A 21,897-nucleotide genomic window follows, 5' to 3' on the forward strand; every position below is an offset into this window, starting at 1 on the left:
TGAGTATTAAAATTACAATTCTATTCAGATCCTTCCTTAAAGAGATATTGACACCAGAAATGAAACCTTTTTTACATCTGTCATAACATTGTCTTTGCATGCTATTTATAATTTTGCCATAAAAGTACTTGTCCAAGCTTTTACATTCCCTATCTGATCCCCCATGTTTCTCTATGAGGGGGCGGCCATATTTGTGCAGCAGGAGGCCGTTAGCATTAGAAGCTGTAACTGACAGGCTGAGAAGGGACAGTCAGGTTGGCAAAACAGTCAGGTTTTGGGATTTCAAGTAACAATTACATACAAAAGCAGCCATATCAGTAAAAAATGATCAACATGACCTATAGGCAACTTTTTATGTAGATTCATATTTGAAAAAGTTGTTTTTTCGTGTCAGTATCACTTTAATCAAATTTTCATAGATAAATGAGGTGGCTTAAGGTGGCCATAAATGGACAGATTTAAGCTGCCGATTTACGTCCTTTAGACTGATTCAGCAGCTTATGTGCCTGTGTATGGGCCCCCATGACTGATATCTGGCCAGAGTCAATCGGGCAGGTTTCATATGGTCCTTGGTTGAACTGCGTCTATACCCGCCATAGAAATTCGATCATATGGCCCTAGCACCAAACAATCAAATTAGCACAATATTGGATTTTATCCACAATTCATTACAGCATTGCACGAGATCTCTTAGCCACCACAAAGCACAAAATACTGTTTATGTCCAGGGCATCAATGTGTGCATCACTGGGGCATGCTGGGGCTGTTATCATCTGCCTTCTACTTATAATTTTGACACGCAAGACAATTTTTTTCGCTGCAAATTTTTGTGCCATTTCGCAAAAAAAATCTGCCAAAGGCGAAACGTGAAAATTCGCCACAAATCAATGCCTGCCTAAAAATTTCGCTCATCACTATTCATCACAACCTTTGTGTCAGCTCTCTGATCCACACTTCATTTTACTAATCGTGACCTTACACCATACCCTACATGATTTTTCCTGTGTTTTGAGAGACTACATATATACTTATTTGGCAACATATTTATAGGTGTACAAAACTCACAGTCAGCAAGGTCCTAGGTCTTGAGGGTGACACAGAAGAATGTTGGCTTGAAACCAAGATAGATAGATAGACTTGGAGAGCAACACAAGCACCATAAAAGTTCATGGAGGTGCCTCTATGCACACTCTCAGCTTACAGGGGGCTTTAACTACCTGGTTTTGGGGCTCTAAGAGCAACATCCAAGGGGTTGGTGAGCAACATGTTGCCCCTGAGCCACTGGTTGGGGATCACTGCCTTGATGTATTTCAACACACATAAGCGGCCTCACAACCTACAAGCCACACACTCGTACAGTGTTGGGTGCAGACTGCCATGTTAAAGGAGTCGCACAGTCTATATAACATGCAGACAGGGAGATTACCCCATTTATTGTGATATCTGTGCATCAATATTGCTGAGGGGATAACTTTTCTGTCATTATCTGTGTATAATAATTAGAAATTACTGTGCCCCATAGCAAAATTATTTTATCGGGTTCACCCTAAACTTATGATAATAAGTTATTTTTCATGAACAATATAGAAACTGCTTATCTGTATGTGTCCACTAGGCTACCACTGGGACAACTCCTGCCCCACATCCCAGAAGAAGAAAGATCAGCTTTCTTTATAGTTACAAACCCCCCTAGACTTTTATTTTGGCCTCTAGAGCAGGTGCTAATATTTCAAACAGGACAATGTCTGTTTCTCTAATTCTTATTCCAGGAAACTGCTTATTATGCTTAGTATGCAAATTCCACTTTATTTTTGCAGGTATAATAAATCTGATCTTGCTCCACCTGATGTCATACCTCAACCTGACCCTGTTGCAGATGAAAAGGTAAGATAATCAGTTTGTGATTTACTCAGTATTTGGGTAAAATACAACCTTTTCAAAGTTATTATTAAAGCTTATTTACAAAAAATTAAATAAATAGGGCATCGTGCTAATTGAAAAAAAAAAAAACAGCGCAAAACCCTGCTCCTATCCATTCAGTTTTTATGTTCATTCTAGTACAGATGCAAGGTGTGCAGGCCCCTTACAGCTCCAGAGCTTCTGTCTGTACCATTGGCAAATAAGCCCTTGTAGAACTCATTTAAAGGGAAAAAACTGCAAATTGTCTGTTTGGTATTTTGACCTGTTAGATTGTGGATGCCTCCTCCCTTGCATCGAATAATGATGTATTTGAACCAAGCACCCTCAGTGAAGAAGAAAGTCTCCCAGAAGCTCCATCTTTTCAAGAACCCCCCAAAGAAGGTAAAATTAATGTTATATATTTACGAATTTCAGAAACTCGAATTCACAATATTTTGCCAAAAATTGTGGTAATGCCCTTAGTATGGGTATTTATTAGTTTGTACTTATTTTGAACACGTAGACCAATCTCTACTGTTAATTATACAGAAAATAAATAGCAGAGGGTCTGAAAAAAAATAAGCGATGAAAAATGTCTTTAGTTTCAAAGTGTATCTACGATCTGCAGTGGACCAAACTATAAAGGAAGTACAGTAAAATTAGGTTGAACTCACCAAGAAACATGTAGAAGTCCAGGTGAACATGCCCCAGACCTTTCAATGCAGGGGGCAGATATTTATAAGAATTTTGAGGAACGGGCAGAAACATGTGATTAGTGAATGCAGGATACGGATTTTGGAATTACATCTGACATAAATGAAAATCCTTACAATTCCAGTTCAGCTAACCTCTTCAGACAGGCTATCACTCCTGTGCTCCTGTTGTAACTCTATTTAAACCTAGACATCATATAGAGTAATGGAGGACACCTGACAATCTGACAATGCAGTGTTGGCATGTTCCACCACATGTTTTGGGCAAAGCCCTTTTTCAAGTGAACAAACATAATATCTGAACAAACAACATTTAAATGGTTCAGGGCCCTAGTCCAACCTCCCCATTAACCCCATTGGTTCCACACAGTCCAAGGGAGGTGTTACTGCTCCAGGGCACAGTTAGGAACCTCACCCCAAAAAAACACACTTCAAAGTCCAAATTATATTTTATACATGGCCATGCAGTTGGTCTTCCACGATAATGTAGCTTTAAAGGAAATACATATAGCAGGCACAAGCACAATACAATTACTGCCTATTTTAACTGATTTTCTACTTGGGTGCCTTACCACATGCTGACCAAGTCTAACTAGGGCAGTTCATTTATATCTGTAAAAGAACCGAGGTTACCATTAGTAGTGTGTAGTTTACAAAAAACTTTACACTCCATGCACCATTTAAACCGTTAAGAGTAGTTTTGTTATATCCCCCCCCCCCCCGTTGAGGGGTATTTAAATACTTCTAGCACCATCCAGCGCAGTTGCGATTGGTTATACTTTAATTGGTGGAAATGTCTGGAAACTGCTGTATTGCTAGTGGAACCTTCTTTAACATTTCTAATATCCCCCTTGTGTTCTTTTGTCCTGGTCTTGACAGGTCTATTAGTTTGGCCAATATCCACCTTGCCGCAGGGGCATTTAAACAAAGAGTGTGATATACATGATTAAATGCCCCTGCGGCAAGGTGGATATTGGCCAAACTAATAGACCTGTCAAGACCAGGATAAAAAACACAAGGGGGATATTAAAGATTTTAAAGAAGGATCCCCTAGTGCTCTACCAATATTACTGTTGCTCCAGGCTCAAGTGCAAAAGCACTTAGGGGTGAAATATTTTACCCCTTAGTTCCCATGCACAAGCACCTGTGTCTGGGGCAACAGATAAGTTAACTGTGCCTTTTCTCCTCTGACTGGCTGCCCCCATGGCTACACAGCAGGGTATTTATATAAACTATTGCAATCTTTCTCGAACACACAACTTTTACCAGTGCCAGGCAATAGTGCATTATATTTTAATTACTTTAAAACATTTTTATTTTTTGGTGTTGCTGTTCCTTTAACTCTAGTGATTTTAAACCTGTACCTAGCCCTAAACTGCTGCTGACTACCCACTTACAGCCTGCCTCTAGTGGTGCCATCACTGCAGGGGAGGAACTTGATGTGAGTGGTGTTTTTGTAACCTAATCTACCACTCACTATCACTAATGCAAAATAAATATTATGCAAAAAAAACTTTAATATTAGCAATAAATGTTTTGTAAACGTATATCAAAGTAACTTATTGAAATTACAGTCAAAGGCCCCCTGTATCTTGAGTGCAATACTGAATATAATGTATTGTTTACCAACTAGGACTGTATATTTCCTTGAGTCTCTCTTTTTATTTCACACTGTCTGATTGTATTTCTCAGCCCTCTCACCAGCTCCTCCGTCTATTGAAGATGAATGGCAGAGTATATCGGATCTCACCTTGGCCTGTAACAGTATACTAGAAGCCATGTCTAAAGAAGGTGATCAACATGCACGACTGCAATGCATTAAATATTTTACTTATTATAAGTCCTATTTGTTGTTGTTGTAAAATGTCCTTTAGGGGCTAAAACTTTTGTAATACAGACCAAATTGATTTCAGGCCTCTCTGTAATTCAATGCTGCTGTAGTATCAATACGACCGTTGCATATTGTAGAGCCAGGTGAATTTTGGCTACTAAAATGTTACAAGGTAGTTAACTGCTTCAGCAACAAAATCTACTTGTACCTACTTGTGCCTATGATTTTCATCTACTGTTATGGAAAGTGTTAAATGCCATTCATATTACTATATTTTAACACTGCAGTTATTCATAGGAAGCTAATTTTGTGACTAAGTGCTGAAACATTTTGCCCTGCATTCACTAAGGAGCAAATAGGCACAAACCAGTAATTAGTTTTAAGTATTACGTTTGGGTCATAGCTGAGTTTAAAAAAAGTCATATATTCATCATCATCAACTTATTACATAAGGCTGCTTCCAATTTGCCTTGGAAGGAAAAATTTCTTCCTAAATCCAGAAGGATATTTAGGCCAATTTCTGAATCAACATTGTACTTAGTAAATTAATTTAATTAATCTTGCATTTTAAAAATGCACTAACCCATACATGAAGCCATCCAATGCATCCACTAGTACAATATCTCTTACACCTGGTACAACAGTGAGGGAGAACTAGGCACGTACCTCTTTATTTACCTCCCCCTAGTTACATCAGCAGCGGTGCTCCTTGCCATGCTCAACAATGCATGCACATACATGGGGAGGGGGCTGGGCATGTTGGCCCGGCACTGAGCAGAAAAGAACATGGGGAGCTACCGGGGCATCTTAGAAGATGAAGGATAAAGGAAAAGCACAATATACAATGGCTATTCTTTACAGGAAGTACACAGAACGTGCAAAAACAGGGTTGCTGAGTCTTTGATCTTCAAAGAGAGTTGTTGAGCTTAAAGGGCCAATATTAACAGCCTCTCATTTCTGGGGAAAACACCTGCTTCTCTCCACCTACTTTTCCTCCACAGCTTTTACATTTTACATTAACATTTATTTATAAAGTGCCAACATATTCCGCAGCGCTGTACAATATGTGGGTTACATACATTGGACATACAGAGTAACATATAAAGCAATCAGTTACCGATACAAGAGGTGAAGAGGGCCCTGCCCAAAAGAGCTTACAATCTACACAGCTGGAGAGAGGGTGATCCTTAGCCCTATTTGCTGCCCCATCAGCTGGTGGTACCATCACAGACACCTCTTCTACACCTTTCCTCCCTTTAACAAGCCCTGACACTGTATGGATAAAAATATTTTATACCCTTGATGAGTCCAGGATTTATTGCCCTTTATTCGGTTTACCCCAAAGAATCAAATAGCTCATTCAAAATGTTCAGTAGCCCTTTTCACATTCTTCCAAAAATGCAAGAATTTTGTATTAGCAAAGCCACAGGATTGACTTTAGTTATATTACTTGAAATGTATGTTTCACAAGTAGTCATTTGCCTCTGAAGTCCATAGCAACTAAAAAAAGCTTTATCATACCTAATAGAGAATTAAATAAAGGAATTGGTGTCTACATTATGTTAGCAATTAGAAGAATTCTGTGAAATCATATATATACAGCAGTCTATCAATTTAAAAAAAATATTTAATAAATTAAACATTACATGTGTTTGTGCTTTAATACAGTATTTGTTCCCTAACAGGACAGGAGCTGGAGGTATCTAAAGAGCTGAGGGCACAAATGCCTTCCTCACCTCCATCAGGGTAAGGAACAACATACCTAATATAATAATATTCCATGGCTTTGACTTGTCTTCTAAAGTTAATTGTGAAAAAAACCTTCCTCATTTTTTTGCAGGAATCTTTCTTACAAAGTCACAGAGCTGGAGTTACAGCTGAAAAGACTGCAGGCGGAACTGAAGAGGGTGAGAGACTTAGCAAGAAGAATAATGAAAAGCATAAATGTGAAAACTGTTTGCGGTTCCTCTAAAACAGTTAGTTTGGTTAATCATTCTATGGGGCCCTTAAAAGTTGATGAATTAGTTCAGTGTCCGTGCATTTGAGTGGCCAGATGACACCACCCAAATAACTGCCATGCCAGACAGTGGGTATGACAGTGAAAGTAAAATAGAAAGTAAGACTATGTTAGAAAAAGCAAAGTGAAAGTTAAGAAGAGGAAGTTGACCAACAACATTGATATTCCAGGTTTTGCTGCACTTGTGTTTGGTATTTAATCGGATATCTGCTTGCTAGATTGCTTTCTGGTTAGATATATTTTCAACATTATTTAAAAAGTTTAAAAAATAACAGGCTTAAGGCATGCTTCAACTACTTTGGTTTTTATGTTTATGACAAGCTGTAATATAACAACAGAAGAAGCCAACAGGGCCAGTTAAAGTTGGCAGATGTATACTAGTGGGGGGATCTCAGGTCATGTAAATGGTATTGATGAGCTCAGAAATAATTTTTAGGTACTAAGGGGATTGAAGAGATTAAGGTGCACCCCTGCTGGCAAGATATCATGTACCCACAGTATTAAGGATATGGTGTCTCAAAGGTTTATGTAGGAGTAACCTAAAAAATTGATGCCTATGACTATGTGCGCTTGCGCACGAAACGCGTCAGGCGTGATGGTTTTAAGGATATGAATAAAGGTTGAGGTTTTACGGTATCCTATGGCTGTTCAGTGAGCTATCGAAGTTGCAGTTTGGTTGAATTGATTTTGCTCCCTTGGGCTACGGGTTCGGGGCTTTAAGTAGCTGGACCCTTAATCGACATGGTGAGTCTTCACTGAGTTTTACTTGTGTGAATTGGCTGTGAGCATTCAGGTGGTGGGCCTGGGGTGAACACACCCAGACCAACGCATATTTTAGGTACTATCACAGTGGGATATTAATTATCAATTGTTGATTTAATAATAATAGCTTTATGATTTCCATGCCAATCTCTTATTTAATTACTTAAAATGTAATTATTTAGTTTGAATGTTTTATTTTTGACTAATACACCTGTATTCTATGCAGTTTTATTAATTGCAGCAACATTTCTCTTATCATAGGAGCAGGAAGGTCGGGCCCAGCTTCAAGCAGAAGTGCAAAGTCTGAAGAGGACTCAGGAGGAAGCTTTCACTGGAACCTTGCCCCATGGGGGTGGAGCAAAAATACTCAGGGGTGGTGCCACCAACTGTGAAGAACTAGCCAATGACTGTACAGAAAGAGCCAATGACTGAGTGCATTTGGGGGCTAGGACTGGTACAGAAGGATAAGGGGATGTTATGTTATTAAAAAGGATCCGTAACATTTATTTTTTGGCTGCCAAAACAAATGATACACTCAAAGGATAAAACTGTCAGAAGAAAAAAACTTCATCCTAGAAGAACCTATTAATTAAAGGGATAATCAGAAAATATGGGACTAATGAGTGACAAACACAAACAAACCTTTGAGTAGATGGCATGGACGCTTGTTGTACGTGAAGCAAATCATTTACAAGATGTGAAAAGGAATCAGAAAGTGAAGCAAGATTTTAGGTAGTGAGGAAGGAACTGGTTTAATGATCAGGGTAGTCAAGGACTGAGGGGAACAAATCATTTTATAGTGTGGGCAGTGATTACCTTGCTCACGCTTATTTCAGGGAGGGTTTTTTTTTAAACTGTGAAAGGGGTTAACAAGATGATTTGCAGGGGTATTTTGCAGAAGGTTGCTCTGCAAGCAAAGTATAAACAGAATGATGCTCTGCGGGGGAGTTATGGTCAGAGCTATACTCTGCAAAGGTTGTGTAAATGCAGCTAATTTGGTAGAAGGATGTTCTGCATTGAATCACTTTGTAAATATAAATGTCTTCCGCCAATTTTAAACTTTCCAGCCACCGTGAATGTATTCCTGGGACAAAAAAAAGGGTAATATGTATCTGTATGAAGAAAAACCGTGTAAATCAACAACTGCAATCAATAATGACTGCAGCTTGGAATTAAATATCGTAATATTAAAACTGTATAAAATTTGACTAAACAAATGGGGATGTGTGATTATTTTCTAAATGAATATATATATAGTCTAACAGCAATAAAGCTTGAATACAGAATGTGAAATTAATTTATAGCAGGAATAGGATCCACTTTGGGGGCTAATTTAACTTGAATTTTTGCAGCGATTCAAATTTTTTTTTGACCTAAAACTCTTGAATTCAGATTTTGGCTTCAAAAACTCCAATATTCAATTTCAATTAAGAACAAAAAATCCGAAAACTTGAATGTAAAATTTTGGCATCTAGAAGCTTGTGAGTTCATGTAGAAATCAATGGGAGATGTTTTTTTTTTTTTTTTTTTGAGTTTTTACATTTTTTTAAAGGTTTATAGACCCATTTTATTTTATTATAATGTGTTATTATATGTAGAAGTATAGCTTTTCAAAATGGGATCCCTTATCCAAAAACCTGATATACAGAAAGCTCTAAATTAGAGAAGGCATCTCCCATAGAGTCCATTTTAGGCAAATAATCCTATTCTTTTAACAATTTCCTTCTTTTCTGAAGTCGTAAAACAGTACTGGATCTTCTCCCTTTCCTTCTCTTCTCCTTTTATTTTGCTGGTTTATTGGAAAATTTTATATTATACATCTTCACTTGTTTTAATTTAAGTATAAATCGCAATTTCACCATAACACACTCATGGTAGTCTGGCACACCTAAGAGTGAGATAGCCAACTACCCTGTTGTTTAAACTAAGTGTCTATGCAACCTCAACAAGCTTACGAATGCAACTGCTTTGCACACCAAGACAACTTGGCATAAGACAACCCACGTACATTATTACCTCTTGAATTGATACTGTACGTATTAAGCTTTATGTTATATCATCCTTTCTGCAAAAGACACTACCTTGTATGTATGAAACCCGAATCTTATATAAAAAATAAAATAAATACATTTAAAAAAAAAACAAAAAAAAAACATTACTGGATCATAACCAAACTAGTAGTTACACAGGCATATGGTCTATTATCTTTTAGTAATTTGCATCACCATACCTTAAGTCTGCTGAATATCATGTAAACATTAAATAAACCCAAGATTCACAGCTTAGTTACCATCAAATACAATGTACTGTTTAATTATTACAGAGAAAAAGATTAGAATTATTTGTTTAAAAAGGACTCTATAAAAGGTGACCTTTGTATTTTGGAGCTTGTCCATCTAAAGTAGTCCAACAGATAGATAGATGATAGATAGATAGATAGATGATAGATAGATGTACAGAATTCTGTACCCAAATCAGCATATCAGGTATGGTATACATTATTTTGGATAAAAGTGACTTGGCAATAAATAGACCTAAGGAGTGAATGGATAGAAGACATCTACTGGGAGAGTAGAGAAGGGCCAGTTTTCATCTTGGATTTATAAATTGTGTTTGGTGCAAATTACGGTCTCCCAGCCAGAAGCGGTATGTGCAGTTAGCACCTGCCTTGAGGAAGTATAACTCCAATGGCTCCTTTTGTGCCCACACCTAAAGCTGATTGACACTTAATGTTTTACAGATTAATGCTATTTCTGGTGGGCACCAGGAGAACATTTACACACCCACATTTACTCAGAGACAAAATAGTGCCACAACTTGTCTGCAATGTCTGTTTTACCTTGTCACAATCAGACCCACTGATGTATATCTGCTGTGTACTTACTGATGGTGTGCCTACTCTTCTGCCAGCTCAGGGGGACAGCTTCAGCTGTGGCAATCCAGTTCAAGTCATTAAATAACACAGATGGTAGTCAGACTTTTATTTTTTGTGAGGTGAGGGCTTCCCCTTTATATAGCACCACAGCAGCATGCAGTGCTTTACAAGTTGTAAACACAAACTGGGGGTGCTAAAAGTCACAGAAAAAAAGTCTCACATTTTTTCTTATTTACTATTCGCCAAACGCCTAAAAATCCGAATCCAACAATTCTCTAGCTAAAACCTGCTGACATCATGTAGAAGTCAATGGCAGATGTCCCTTCCCTTCCTTGTAGGATCCTACTTTTGCTTCGAAACTTTAGAGGTCTTTTTTTTGTGACAATTCGAAAAAGTAGAGGTTTCGGTGTGATAAATCAAAAGTTTCGCAACTTTTCTGCAACTTTTTCACTCACAGACTTAACCAGTCAAACATTTGTGGAAATTAGTTTATTCAAGTTTTTAAAATAAAAAAATGAGAATCGTTTCAGTAAATGTGCCCAAAAGTGTAAGGACTGGGAGGGAGTGTATGGAAAGATAAGGGCAGATACAGTGTCAGACTGGGATGCCAGAGGCCCACCAGAAAACCTTACACCGTGGGCCCACTGTTTAAACTATTTTTCATCAACTTCTCATTCTAGTTTTTTTTCTTTACATACTATAATCTATTCTTCTTTATATTAAGTTGACTTGTTCCCATAGAGAAATAGGAAATTACCATGATGTAGGCCAAATGGTTAAAAGCAGGAGGGCCCATAGGGAGTTTTCCTAGTATCCCTGTGGGCTATTCCAACACTGGGCAGATATATAAAGAGAGCAGCAGAGAAATGGAGAGCTCTGAAGGACATGATGAGGATTTTATACATTATATGCACCTTTTGAGCAGAAGAGAGTGCCGAGAGTGGCTGCCATATCTTGGAGCCACTGCCACCTCAGGACAGTGTAGCTCGTGGGTTCCCGCAGCACCCAGTGTCAATAGGCGCAGCACACTTGTGCCCAAATATTAGGGTGTGGGCTTTATTTTAATGCTGAACACTGGAAATAACTAAATGTAATTGCGTTTATTTCCATGCATTGGCTACAATTGCATTAAACACAAAGTCCCCTTGTCTCTCGAAACTGTACTTTGCTCACTGCACTTGCAGTTGTAAATGAACCACAGAGAAAGCTATCTTACAATCTTAATGTAATTATATATTTGCAAAAAAACAAAAAATAGAATAATGTAGAATAATGACCCCCTTTACAAACCTGTAATTCAGGGGAGTCTGGGGGTTCTTATTCAATGCTACAGTGGAGTACAATTAATTAAATGGTATCTTCAGTTAGCCACCAATAGACAGATGGACTTTGACAATGCTTCCATCTTTTGCCTTTGTACTGTTTCTCTTCTATGGACATCCCCTGCCAGTATCAAAAAATACAACACCTCAAACCTATTCACTAAATTTAATTTGAAAATTTTTGAAAATTCATGTAGACAACCATGTCTTCGCTCAAAAAAGATTTCCCTCCTTCAAATATAATTAGTGATGGTAGACAGGTATAAAAGAGTTATACATTACTGGTGTAGGATACGTTATACGGAACTAAGCCGCAACTATGGGAAGGCCATCTCACATAGACTCCATTTTAAAGATATAATTGAAAATTTTAAAATTAAGTTCCTTTTTCTCTGTAACAATAAAACGGTACTTTGAACTTGATCTCAGCTAAGATATTATTAATCCTTGGAGACAAAACTATCCTATTGGCTTTAATGTTTAAATGATTTTTAGTGGACTTTGGAGATTCAAATTACAAAAAGATCCCTTATCTAGAAAGCCCCAGGTCCTGAGCATTCTGTATAACAGGTCCCATACTGTACAGGTATGGGACCTGTTATCCAGAATGCTTAGTACCTTGGGTTTTCGGGATAAGGGGTCTTTCAGTAATTTGGGTCTCCATGATACCTTGAGCCTACTAAAAAATAATTTAAACATTAAATAAACCCAATAGGCTTGTTTTGCCTCCAATAAGGATTAATTATAACTTAGTTGGGATCAAGTACAAGGTACAGTTTTATTACTACAGAGAAAAAGGGAATCGTTTTTAAAAATGTTAATTATTTGCTTATAATGGAGTCTCTGGGAGATGGTCTTTCTGTAATTCGGAGCTTTCTGGATAATGGGTCCTATACCTGTACTGGGAGATAGATCTTGTAACCACCATCCTTTCTTTCATGCTCATACACCCATGTGTTAGCAGCCACCCATACACCCATGTGTCAGCATCCACATGTTGGAAACATTTATTTAACCCCCCAGTCTGCCCTTATTGTTTCTAGGAATGCCTGAAGGGTGACTCATACTTGTGGTTGGGCTTGCCCAATAGTTCAGGATTTGGGTTAAAGCATTAAGATACTGCTTTGTCAGTGCTTAACCAAAACACACAACTCAGCCCATGGTTAGCGTAACTCTGCCTTCCAATAAAGTATTCTCCTTTCACAGATGCTCACTGCAGACTGCTGCATGATAGCATTAAATTGACATTTTAATACATTACCTGTAAATCAATGTTACTTTAGAATAAGTTGTATAAAGATTATGTTGTATTTATCTGCTGTGATAGATAGAAACCTGAAAACCACAACCTATAGAAATCTGTTGTGCTAACACTATTTTTCTAGAATCTGTCAAGCACCATTGCAGTCTATCACACCTGTGTACATAAATTCTATATAAATTCATTTTGATAATTGTAATAGTAACTATGATACGACTCTGGCACAGTTGAGATGAAGTAATTAGTTATGTGCCATATTTTTGGGATTCTACTTCATATTTCCTTTCTTTCTAACCACATCTTTGTAGTATATCTACTCCTTTGTTGGTAATTCTTGTCTGCATTCTTCTTATGTCTGTCTCGGACACTCTTATACTTTTTCAGTCTCCCTTTCCTCCCACCCTCTCTGTGCTTGGCTCTCCTCCCCTGCCTGCCTCAGTCGCTCCCTCTCTCCCCCTCCTCCGTCTTCCTGTTTTCTCACTCCGTTTTTCTGCTGGCTGCTCTCAGGACACTGCTTTCATCCGGAAAACTTTCTTCCTAAAGCCTTGGGCTTTTACACTCTCTACCTTCATCCCATTATCTTTACTCTCTTTAAACTTCAGTATTTCTCTTTCTGTTCTGTGTATATCTATTCATATTTTCATTTTTTCCTTCCTTTCTTCCCATCCCGTTTTTTTATGCACACGAGGAAACTCGATACACAACACATCAATTATACACAAAAGCTGACTCTAACAGAAAAGGCTTCTGATATGGCTCTTACCACATAGTTTACACACACTTGAGAATTTCACAAAAATTTGGAAATGATGCTTCAGTAATAACAGACATCAGTAGGTTTCAGACAGTTAGAAACTACATGAAACTAAAACACATGCACACCAAAGAGCCACACATATACCATAACACAAAAACCGTATAGATGCAAAAATATAGAGAGTTATAGCGGACAGTTAAAAAATACGTACTTTGCCAAATAAAGAAGCCGACACAATTATACAGATATGCAGTGACTCAACTATAGAGAGAGACAGAATACAGCACATTTATAGGCTTTATTCATACACTTAAAGAGCTGCACAGGACTAAGCAGTGTCCTTTATTCACAAACATGTGAGTGACACAGACAGAACACAGAAACACTAGTGCAAATGCTCATAGGTTAAAACATACCGAGGATACAGTCTGTGCTAGGACAATGTATCCTACTCGTATCATCTCCTCCCTTTGTCTTTTCTTTCTCTGGTTAGGGATATTCTCTTGCCACATCACCCCCTCTGGAACCCGAGAACGTTTCAAGGTGGTGTTTGCCCCATTGGTATGTAAAAGAACATGTCAAAAAGGCTACTGCCATGATGTATGCAAACCAGGAAGCAACATGACGCTGATAGCAGAAAATGGGGGATCAGCAGACACCCTAACAGGTTCTGGATTCCGAGTTGGTAAGTATGTGACATGTGAGTGACACTACCTCACAGCAAGGAGTAACTATAAATGTGTGTCTTTGTTTTCTGGCTATTATAGTGTCCCTAAGGGTCTACTCAGTCATTTCAATCTGTATTTTAGATGGATTAGGAGGTAATGATAGATCATGTCAAATACAGGGAAACTGATGCATAAATAACAGTGAGCATGTAGTGGACACAGATAAAACATGATTACCTGTGAAGTCTATTTTTTCTGTATGTTACAGCTTTTTAACTTGCATGCCAGCTCCCTGGCTTCCTGTCTTTGAGTGCAACATCCATAAAGGCTGCATACTAATGCTACTTACAGCTGATGCCCATGTTGAAATGCACAAGTAAACCAGCCCTTAGGGATGGGAGATTTAATGTTTTTAGGACTCATTTCCTAAAGCAAGCCCAAGTTTCCTTGCACCTTGTTTTTTTGCCTGCCAAGCAGTAGTAGTACATGCCGCAAGTTGCATGCTAAAGTACAAGAGCTTTTAGTGAACCACACACAAATGCACATTTTCAAGTGGGTATAGCATCACTTTCAGCACACGACAGAAATGGTGTCATAAAAGATTTACTTGGAATGGGTCCCTAGTGCCCTTGCACACAATTCATCTGTGTATGCTAAATATGCACCCAGCATAAGTTGTTAGGAGCATGTGTGGGCACAAGTACCTTTCTGAGTAGCATAATTATAAGTTCTATTTTCTGTCCATTCCAGCAGTTTTGCACTTAAGCTGAATGGCCCTAACCCTAAATGAGTCCTACAGAGTGACAACTTAAACAGTCAGCTAAGTGTTTTTCTACAGTTGCAAGAAAATGAGTAACATAAATAAACCAAGGAGCTACCACAGAGGCCCTTGCAAAGAAGATACATTGATGTTATGTGTCATAATTATTTTATTCCATAAATATGTGTTTTCACCCATAATGTAAAATATTATTTTTACACCCATAACTACTATTGTCTGACAAGACTCGTCAGGCAATTTACATTTATGTGGCAGCTCTGGGACCACATTTTAAGCCTGATAAAAGTAACCTCATGTGCCATTGCTCTTATACAGTGTAATTAGTTTTTTTGTTACCTGAAAATAAGTGGAGTTGGTGGGCCTGAACATGATTTGAAAATGTGTTAGGTTTTGTGGTACTAGACCCTATAGCGGGACTGTAAATTAGAAGTGCTTTCATGGATTTTATGGTATTGTGTTCTGTTGATATTAGAGTAACCTGGTAACATGCAATGCTACATGCTAATTCACAACTATATCAACAAGTTTTGAGAATCTGAATATTTTTGTGTTCTGAATATGGTGCTGCTTTCTCAGAAACATTTTATTGTTGCACTGTTATAGCTATAAGGTCTGGACTGGGATTCAAAATAGGTCCTGGCATTTCAACTACACAGAGGCCAAAACAGCACCCCCACCAGCCCAATAAATAGTGACTGTCTATGGCATCTTACAGCATTCTATCTGGCATTTGCCAGAACCCACAGATTGCCAGTCCGGGCCTGATAGCTATATGTTTAGTGGTTAAAAAAAATAGTTGCCCTTTAAAAACAACAATACACACAAAAACAAAATTGTACAAAATGAAGAATGGCAGCCCGCTGATCCCAAATGATATCCATGTATTATTATGGTTAGTTTGGTGCCTATGCACCATATTGGTTAGTATATGGTTCATTGGTAAATGCACTAAAGAAGAGCCACAACTCATCTTTCTGTCCAGCTGGGCTGCCTTTCTATTGTTTTGTTTATTTGGGCAGACAGGACCTCGTATGCTATCCATTCAGCCAGCAGGCCGTTTCATCTAGTAACACAAGAAGTTAAATCAGTGTGGCAAAATACAAGTTGGATGTTTAATATTGATGTATACTCAGATCCACTCTTACACACACCTGCACAGTCAAATCTATTCTGACACCCAAAGGCACACTTAAACCAACAATGACGAATGCTGGCTCATTCAGATCATCCCACACATTCAGAGCTGCACATACTCAAATCCAGAGTCTCACACCAACATGCCAAGTCCTGTGATGTGCCCATTTTAACAATAACAATCACCGGAAGCAAAATAACACACAATACTACACTACACACACCTGCAAAACCACACAATATACACCAGCACATTCATACCTAGGTGGAGTGCGATTGCACACTCATATGTGCATAGGTCACACCAGAACACTTAGATCTACCATGACACAAACCAGAGCACTTAGATCAATACATAGCTGGAAATGCACAGAGATGCAAACCAGCCTGCTACATATAAATGCACTACTCAACCATGATCAACTATGATCATACCAGTAAATTCAGATCTATATTGATGCAGCATAATCAGATCTGAACTGATGTCTGTGAAGAAGAAATAATTACCACTGGCAGCATCCTCATCAGTCCTGTTTTGTGCTCATGCACTTATATAAGGACTTTCTTACATTATCCCCCTAAACTAGATGTTGGGGAAATCCATGTCACCATGTGTGAAATCTGTGGTCTGTGCCTCTTGGATTCTGGCCAGAGAAGCTAGAGTGGTTGCATGTGTGTGACTCTTAGGCTTATATCATACATAGATGCAATGTATGCAAAGCTATATGATTTGTCATAGATTACTTCCTTGTATTATTTATAGGAAATGCAGACAGTGTAGCACTTATTTAACCTTCAGGTTAACTGTTAGTAGAATGAATGTAGAATAGTAGAATAGAATATAGTAGAATAGAATGACTTCTATTATTGAATTATTTGCCTTTCTCTTCTGACTCTACCAGTAAAAAAAACTATTGCTCCACATGTCTATGTCAAGGACACAATCAGTCCTCACGGTATCTACTCCTGTCTGAATTAGTTCAGCGAAGTGTGTGGGTGCGCACCGGAAGAATCACACTGACACCAGGTTCAGTACGAAAGCTTCCCTGTCTTTATTGCATATTATTTAGCTTATATAGCTCCCCAAAAAAAGCTGTATACAAGGTTGACATATAATGTCCCACTAGGAAGCTCGTAATTGGTCACTTCCTTATATGGTCCATGTTACATGTAAGCATCCTCAAGACGTCAGTGACATGTCATCTCGCGTGATATCTGTTCTCTTGGTTTTTATGTCTCGAGGAGGTTTAATCTTAGTTTTGCTTTTAGCTACGCATATCTGAGCATATCAGGTTTGAGCAAGGACAGCAGTAAAATAGACATTTTGTAACAGTTTTATTTTCACAGTATAAACTTATGTAATCTTAACAATCCCCCTTAAAAGGTCTCTTTTACTGTCCCTACCTGAGAGGCAGGCATCAGTTGCTCGAGAGGGGTTTCACACTTAGGGTGGGTGTGGAACTTCAGCGAGGTCTGGAGAGACCAGCACAATGCCACTGGCCATCCCTACCAACTATGCCTACTCAACTAACCCTGAGGAGGTGAGACTGGATGGTAGGAAGAAAAAAAGGTAGATTTTAATGGGGTATAAGGTGTGGTGTCAGGAATGTCTACAGCGTGATAGAGCAAGGTAGTGGAATAGGCTTCAACTGCTTTAGTTGATAGTTTCTTAAGGTACAGAAGGAGACAGAAAATGATGAGAGACAGGAAGAGTATGAGGAGGACTAAAGTAATGGCAATTTGTGCAAAGTATTTTTGCCAACCAGTCTTCCAGCTAAAATACCAGATCCAGGGATCAGTGATACCTGAGTTCTTGTTCAGTTCAATTGACAGGTCTTCAAGTTTCTGTATAGCAATAGTGACTTTGCCGTTAGGTCCAGTATTGTCTGGAATAAATGTGCAACACGTTCCAGTTCTGTCTAACATCTTACAAACACCTCCCTTCTCTGCAAGGATCATGTTGAGGGCTACCTTATTTTGAAAGGTCATTTGGGAAGTGGGACCTAACTGGTTAGCTATACCATGAAGGGCATTGATCCAGTCAACGTTCTTGCTGACTGTAATAATAGGTATGATGGTCTTAAGGCCAGCAGCTACTTGATCACGGGCTTTAAACTCATTGGGAACCCCCCTTGGAACGCCAATGGTGTCAATATAAACATGTGGATTAAAGCTGCCTTGTGGGGCCAGGTCCCTTTTACGCCTGGTTTGAGTGGGAGTAGAGACTAAGGGGGAATTTTCAGAGAATATGTGTATGGGCATGATAGCTTGACATAAAGCACACTCTCCGGTCCACATACTTTCTAATCGGGATCTGATTTTCATGTCCCCACATATCCAAAAAATATCAGATATTGATTGAGTCTGATTCTGCAATGGTTCGGCGAAACCATCCCTATAAGCATTACAATAGCCATTTGAGAAGTTGCCCACAAACCGGCCAGTGCCGTGGTATGTAGCATAGCAAGTGTAGTTCCCTGGGTATATAGTAACTTCTTCCCCAGGCTTTGGAGTGGTGCTTACAATGGGGTAGGCCTTTTTCCAATCTTCACATAAAGAATGGTTGGTGGATCTATTAGAGAAGAGGCTAAGGAAGCAGGCTTCAATTCCTGATGGTAGGTTAAGGGGAACAGTGCCCAGATGAGGCCTAGCTCTAGCACAGACAAAACAGTTAGTCTTGTTGTTTTGGTTGGCATTATATCTCATCCATTCTAAACACAAATTAACATCTCCAAACCCTGTTTCAGCTGCAATGGTGTCCTCAAATGAAGGGTTGGCTAGAGCCACCATATTGTTTAGAGTAAACATGTGGGGCTTAAGGGGATTGGTCACTGGATTGGGGTGTGACCATACTGATGAGTTATACATATCTTTTATCTGAAACTTCCCAAGTTTATGGTCTGATCCCCCTCACATCCACATCCCAATCCAATAAGTGCCCGCTTCCCCAGGCATGGGATTTTCTATAGTTAGGGAGAGTTTCATTACACGCCCTGGCTGTCCACCATAGAAGATCGTAGTGCCTGATCTATATCTTGTGCATGAGCCTGACTAACAGATTCATTCGGCTTATGAGGGACTTCCCATGTTTATCTACTCGTTGTTGTGTACTATTTGGTTTATACCCCCAGTCTGTGTCGATGTTCCAACCTACTGCTCCCCAATAGTTGCAATTCTGTCCCCAGTACTCATCAGTTACGCAAATGTAAATATCTTTATGCAATGGGATCTAAAAACCACTCACACTGCCATGATAGAGGGTACCCACTGCAATCTACTATGTTGCAGTAGTCAAAGGTGAAGGTGGCTATGTGTGTATTAGAAGAATTAAACCAGAATTGTACAATACCATTTTGTTGTTTGATGGCTACTTCTTGGGCTAAGGCATTATAAACAAATGCATTGAAAGGATATGGATCATCATTTTGGGATGGGTGTGTTGTCCGGTGCAGGTGTTTTTTTGCAATGGGAGGTGTGAATCCAACTAGGTTTCCCACCAAGCTTGACAGAGGTGGCAGTGGTCAGCAGGACCTGATGCGGACCTTCAAATCTGGGATCAAGGGCATTTTTCCGAACAAATTTCTTTAGCATCACCCAGTCCCCGGGCTGCAAGGAGTGAGTTCCCTCAGTGGAGGTGGGATCTGGAATAGAAGAGATCACCTGACTATGCACTTTAGTTAGTTCACAAGTCAATTGAGATAAAAATGAGTTAAAGCATCAAAGTGTAATTGCAGCTGCTAGGGAAAGTAACACCCTAATCTGGGAGCTGACCCAAACAAAATTTTGAAGGGGTACAGTTTACAGTCCCCTCTTGGTGAGTATCTAACACTGAACAGAGCTATAGGCACTCTGTCAGGCCATTGCATCTCGGAGTGCTGGGCCATCTTTAGCATCCTTGTCTTCAGAGTGCCATTCACCCTCTCAATTTTCCCACAACTCTGTGGGTGGGTGTCAGCACAGGATAGAGAGAGGTGGTGGTTTGCTGTGGGACAAAATGGCCGTTACTTGTTGGGGCATCGGCCAGCGCAAGATGGCCACCGCTGGGATTACTAGGGGTTGGGTTTGAAGGAACACCTTTTTCAGTGCCATCATAGGGTGGCGGTTGCATGCCCGCTACACAAGGAAAAGGGGCTTCTTTGTGGTATAGATATTTGATCTTAACATCTGATTGTATAATCCTCTGCTCAGACCAGAGTTCTTTATGTAAATCTTTGGCAACTTCTAAGCTACAGGACATAAGTAAATGTCTCAGAATCTTTCCTTGTATGTGTTTAATATCGATCATGCAGCATTAAAGGGGATATATTGTGCCAATATTGTCAACAATATTGTGCCAATGAATGGTACTCATCTTAATATAGAAGGAATGTGCTTTAAAAAGTAGTGTTTCAAGATAATTTAGTGAAAATTTCTCCAAAACCCCCACTAGTCCCCCCCATCTATCCCACTTCCTGCTGCCTCCTTTCCCAGGCTGTGCAGGGGGCCTGCAGCACTTAGCACACTACACTGTAGGACAGGAACCAATCAGCAGCTAGGCTGACCTGATTGGGAACTGAAGCCAGTCTTGACTGCATGGCTGTGATTGGCTTTCCCCCTTCTGCTGTGCTTATGGCAGGGACCATTAGGACACACCAACCCCTCATTTGAAACAAGACAGGAACCTAAAAGGATCTATAGGGAGCTCCAGTAAAGGGGCCATTTTTACAGATAGGCTTCATTTTTATACCAAAGTGAAACCAACATATTACCAACAGTATATTATTCATAATTGCCTACAAGGTTAGAGGTTTTTTATTTTCCTATATGTTTCCTTTAAAGAAGCACTTCTGAGAAATGTATTATTAGCACTGTGATTAAAATGAAGGGGAATGGTAATAAAACAAGCTAGTACTACCTGCAATCTGGTCCTCTTCAGTGTCCAGGCAGTATGCATTTAAACGACAAGTCAACCCAGAATATAATAATTTTCCTAATAAAATTAAACAAAGTCCTAAGCAACTTTGCAATATACATGACCTTTAAATTCATATTTCCTTTAGTAAGACATTTTTATTTTCTTTCTCTTCTACAGTGGTGTGCCCACTGCCATGCATTAATGGTGGGCAATGTTCTTCAAACAATCATTGCCTCTGCCCCCCAGACTTCACTGGCCGATTTTGTCAGTTGCCAGCAGCTGGTGGAGGGGGCACTGCGAGAAATACAGGTGAGGCAACTGAAGCCGAGGGTGCGGAGCCATCATCGGGGAAGCACGCTGTCTATGCTGTTCAGGTGATTGCAGGAGAAGATGAAGCAGATGGCAGAGAAACAAAGATTAGCCAGTCAGCTCTTACAGTACCACTGGCACCTGGGCATACATCCTCAGAAGGTATCTGTCTTTATCAGAAAATATCTGTATTTATTTCTTAATTAACTTCTTACATTTTTATCCACCCATTATAATCTGTATGATATTTTCATCCTGATTTGCACTTTTTTTTAAATCTAATTATCTTGCTTAGATTTTCATTCATAGCCAGGGTCGGACTGGTGGGTGCAGGGCCCACCGGGGCTACAACCCCAGGGGTCCCAAACCCCCACACAGTGGCCCCCACTGTGCCCCCCCTAAACCCCCTGATGTCCTCCCCTGAGCGCAAAACTTACTTCCAACGCATCAGGGGAGGTAAACAGATTAAGGCATTAAGGAAAAACTATACCCAAGAATAAATTGCTAACCAACAGAAAATCCTGGGATAAACATTCCTGGGATAAATGACAAATGTATTGTGGGTTCCTGAGCTATTATTGTATGTTGTCTAGAATATCTGAACTATTACATAACATGCCATTAAACTAAAGTAAGTGATAATAAGACCTGTACGGGAGATTAACCAATGCCAA

The 21,897-nt window shown here is 39.3% G+C and overlaps 2 protein-coding genes across 3 annotated transcripts in view; both read left to right on the top strand.

The window, feature by feature from the left end:
• sipa1 (signal-induced proliferation-associated 1) overlaps positions 1–8,435 on the top strand; it is a 40,281-nt gene extending 31,846 nt beyond the window's left edge. For both annotated transcript variants that reach the window (XM_004913519.4, XM_002935362.5), the window contains exons 10-15: positions 1,818–1,884; positions 2,190–2,301; positions 4,305–4,403; positions 6,129–6,189; positions 6,284–6,350; positions 7,484–8,435. In XM_004913519.4, the coding sequence (XP_004913576.1) occupies positions 1,818–1,884; positions 2,190–2,301; positions 4,305–4,403; positions 6,129–6,189; positions 6,284–6,350; positions 7,484–7,654 (577 nt within the window). In that variant the 3' untranslated portion in view covers positions 7,655–8,435. The remainder of the gene's footprint in view (positions 1–1,817; positions 1,885–2,189; positions 2,302–4,304; positions 4,404–6,128; positions 6,190–6,283; positions 6,351–7,483) is intronic.
• Positions 8,436–13,142: 4,707 nt separating this feature from the next.
• Positions 13,143–21,897, top strand: part of ltbp3 (latent transforming growth factor beta binding protein 3) — a 42,337-nt gene continuing 33,582 nt past the window's right edge. Inside the window, exons 1-2 of the mRNA XM_002935363.5 lie at positions 13,143–14,122; positions 21,092–21,385. Of these exons, the coding sequence (XP_002935409.2) occupies positions 13,879–14,122; positions 21,092–21,385 (538 nt within the window). The 5' untranslated portion in view covers positions 13,143–13,878. The remainder of the gene's footprint in view (positions 14,123–21,091; positions 21,386–21,897) is intronic.

The sequence above is a fragment of the Xenopus tropicalis genome, chromosome 4 (genome assembly GCF_000004195.4).
Source record: "Xenopus tropicalis strain Nigerian chromosome 4, UCB_Xtro_10.0, whole genome shotgun sequence".
Taxonomy (NCBI): domain Eukaryota; kingdom Metazoa; phylum Chordata; class Amphibia; order Anura; family Pipidae; genus Xenopus; species Xenopus tropicalis.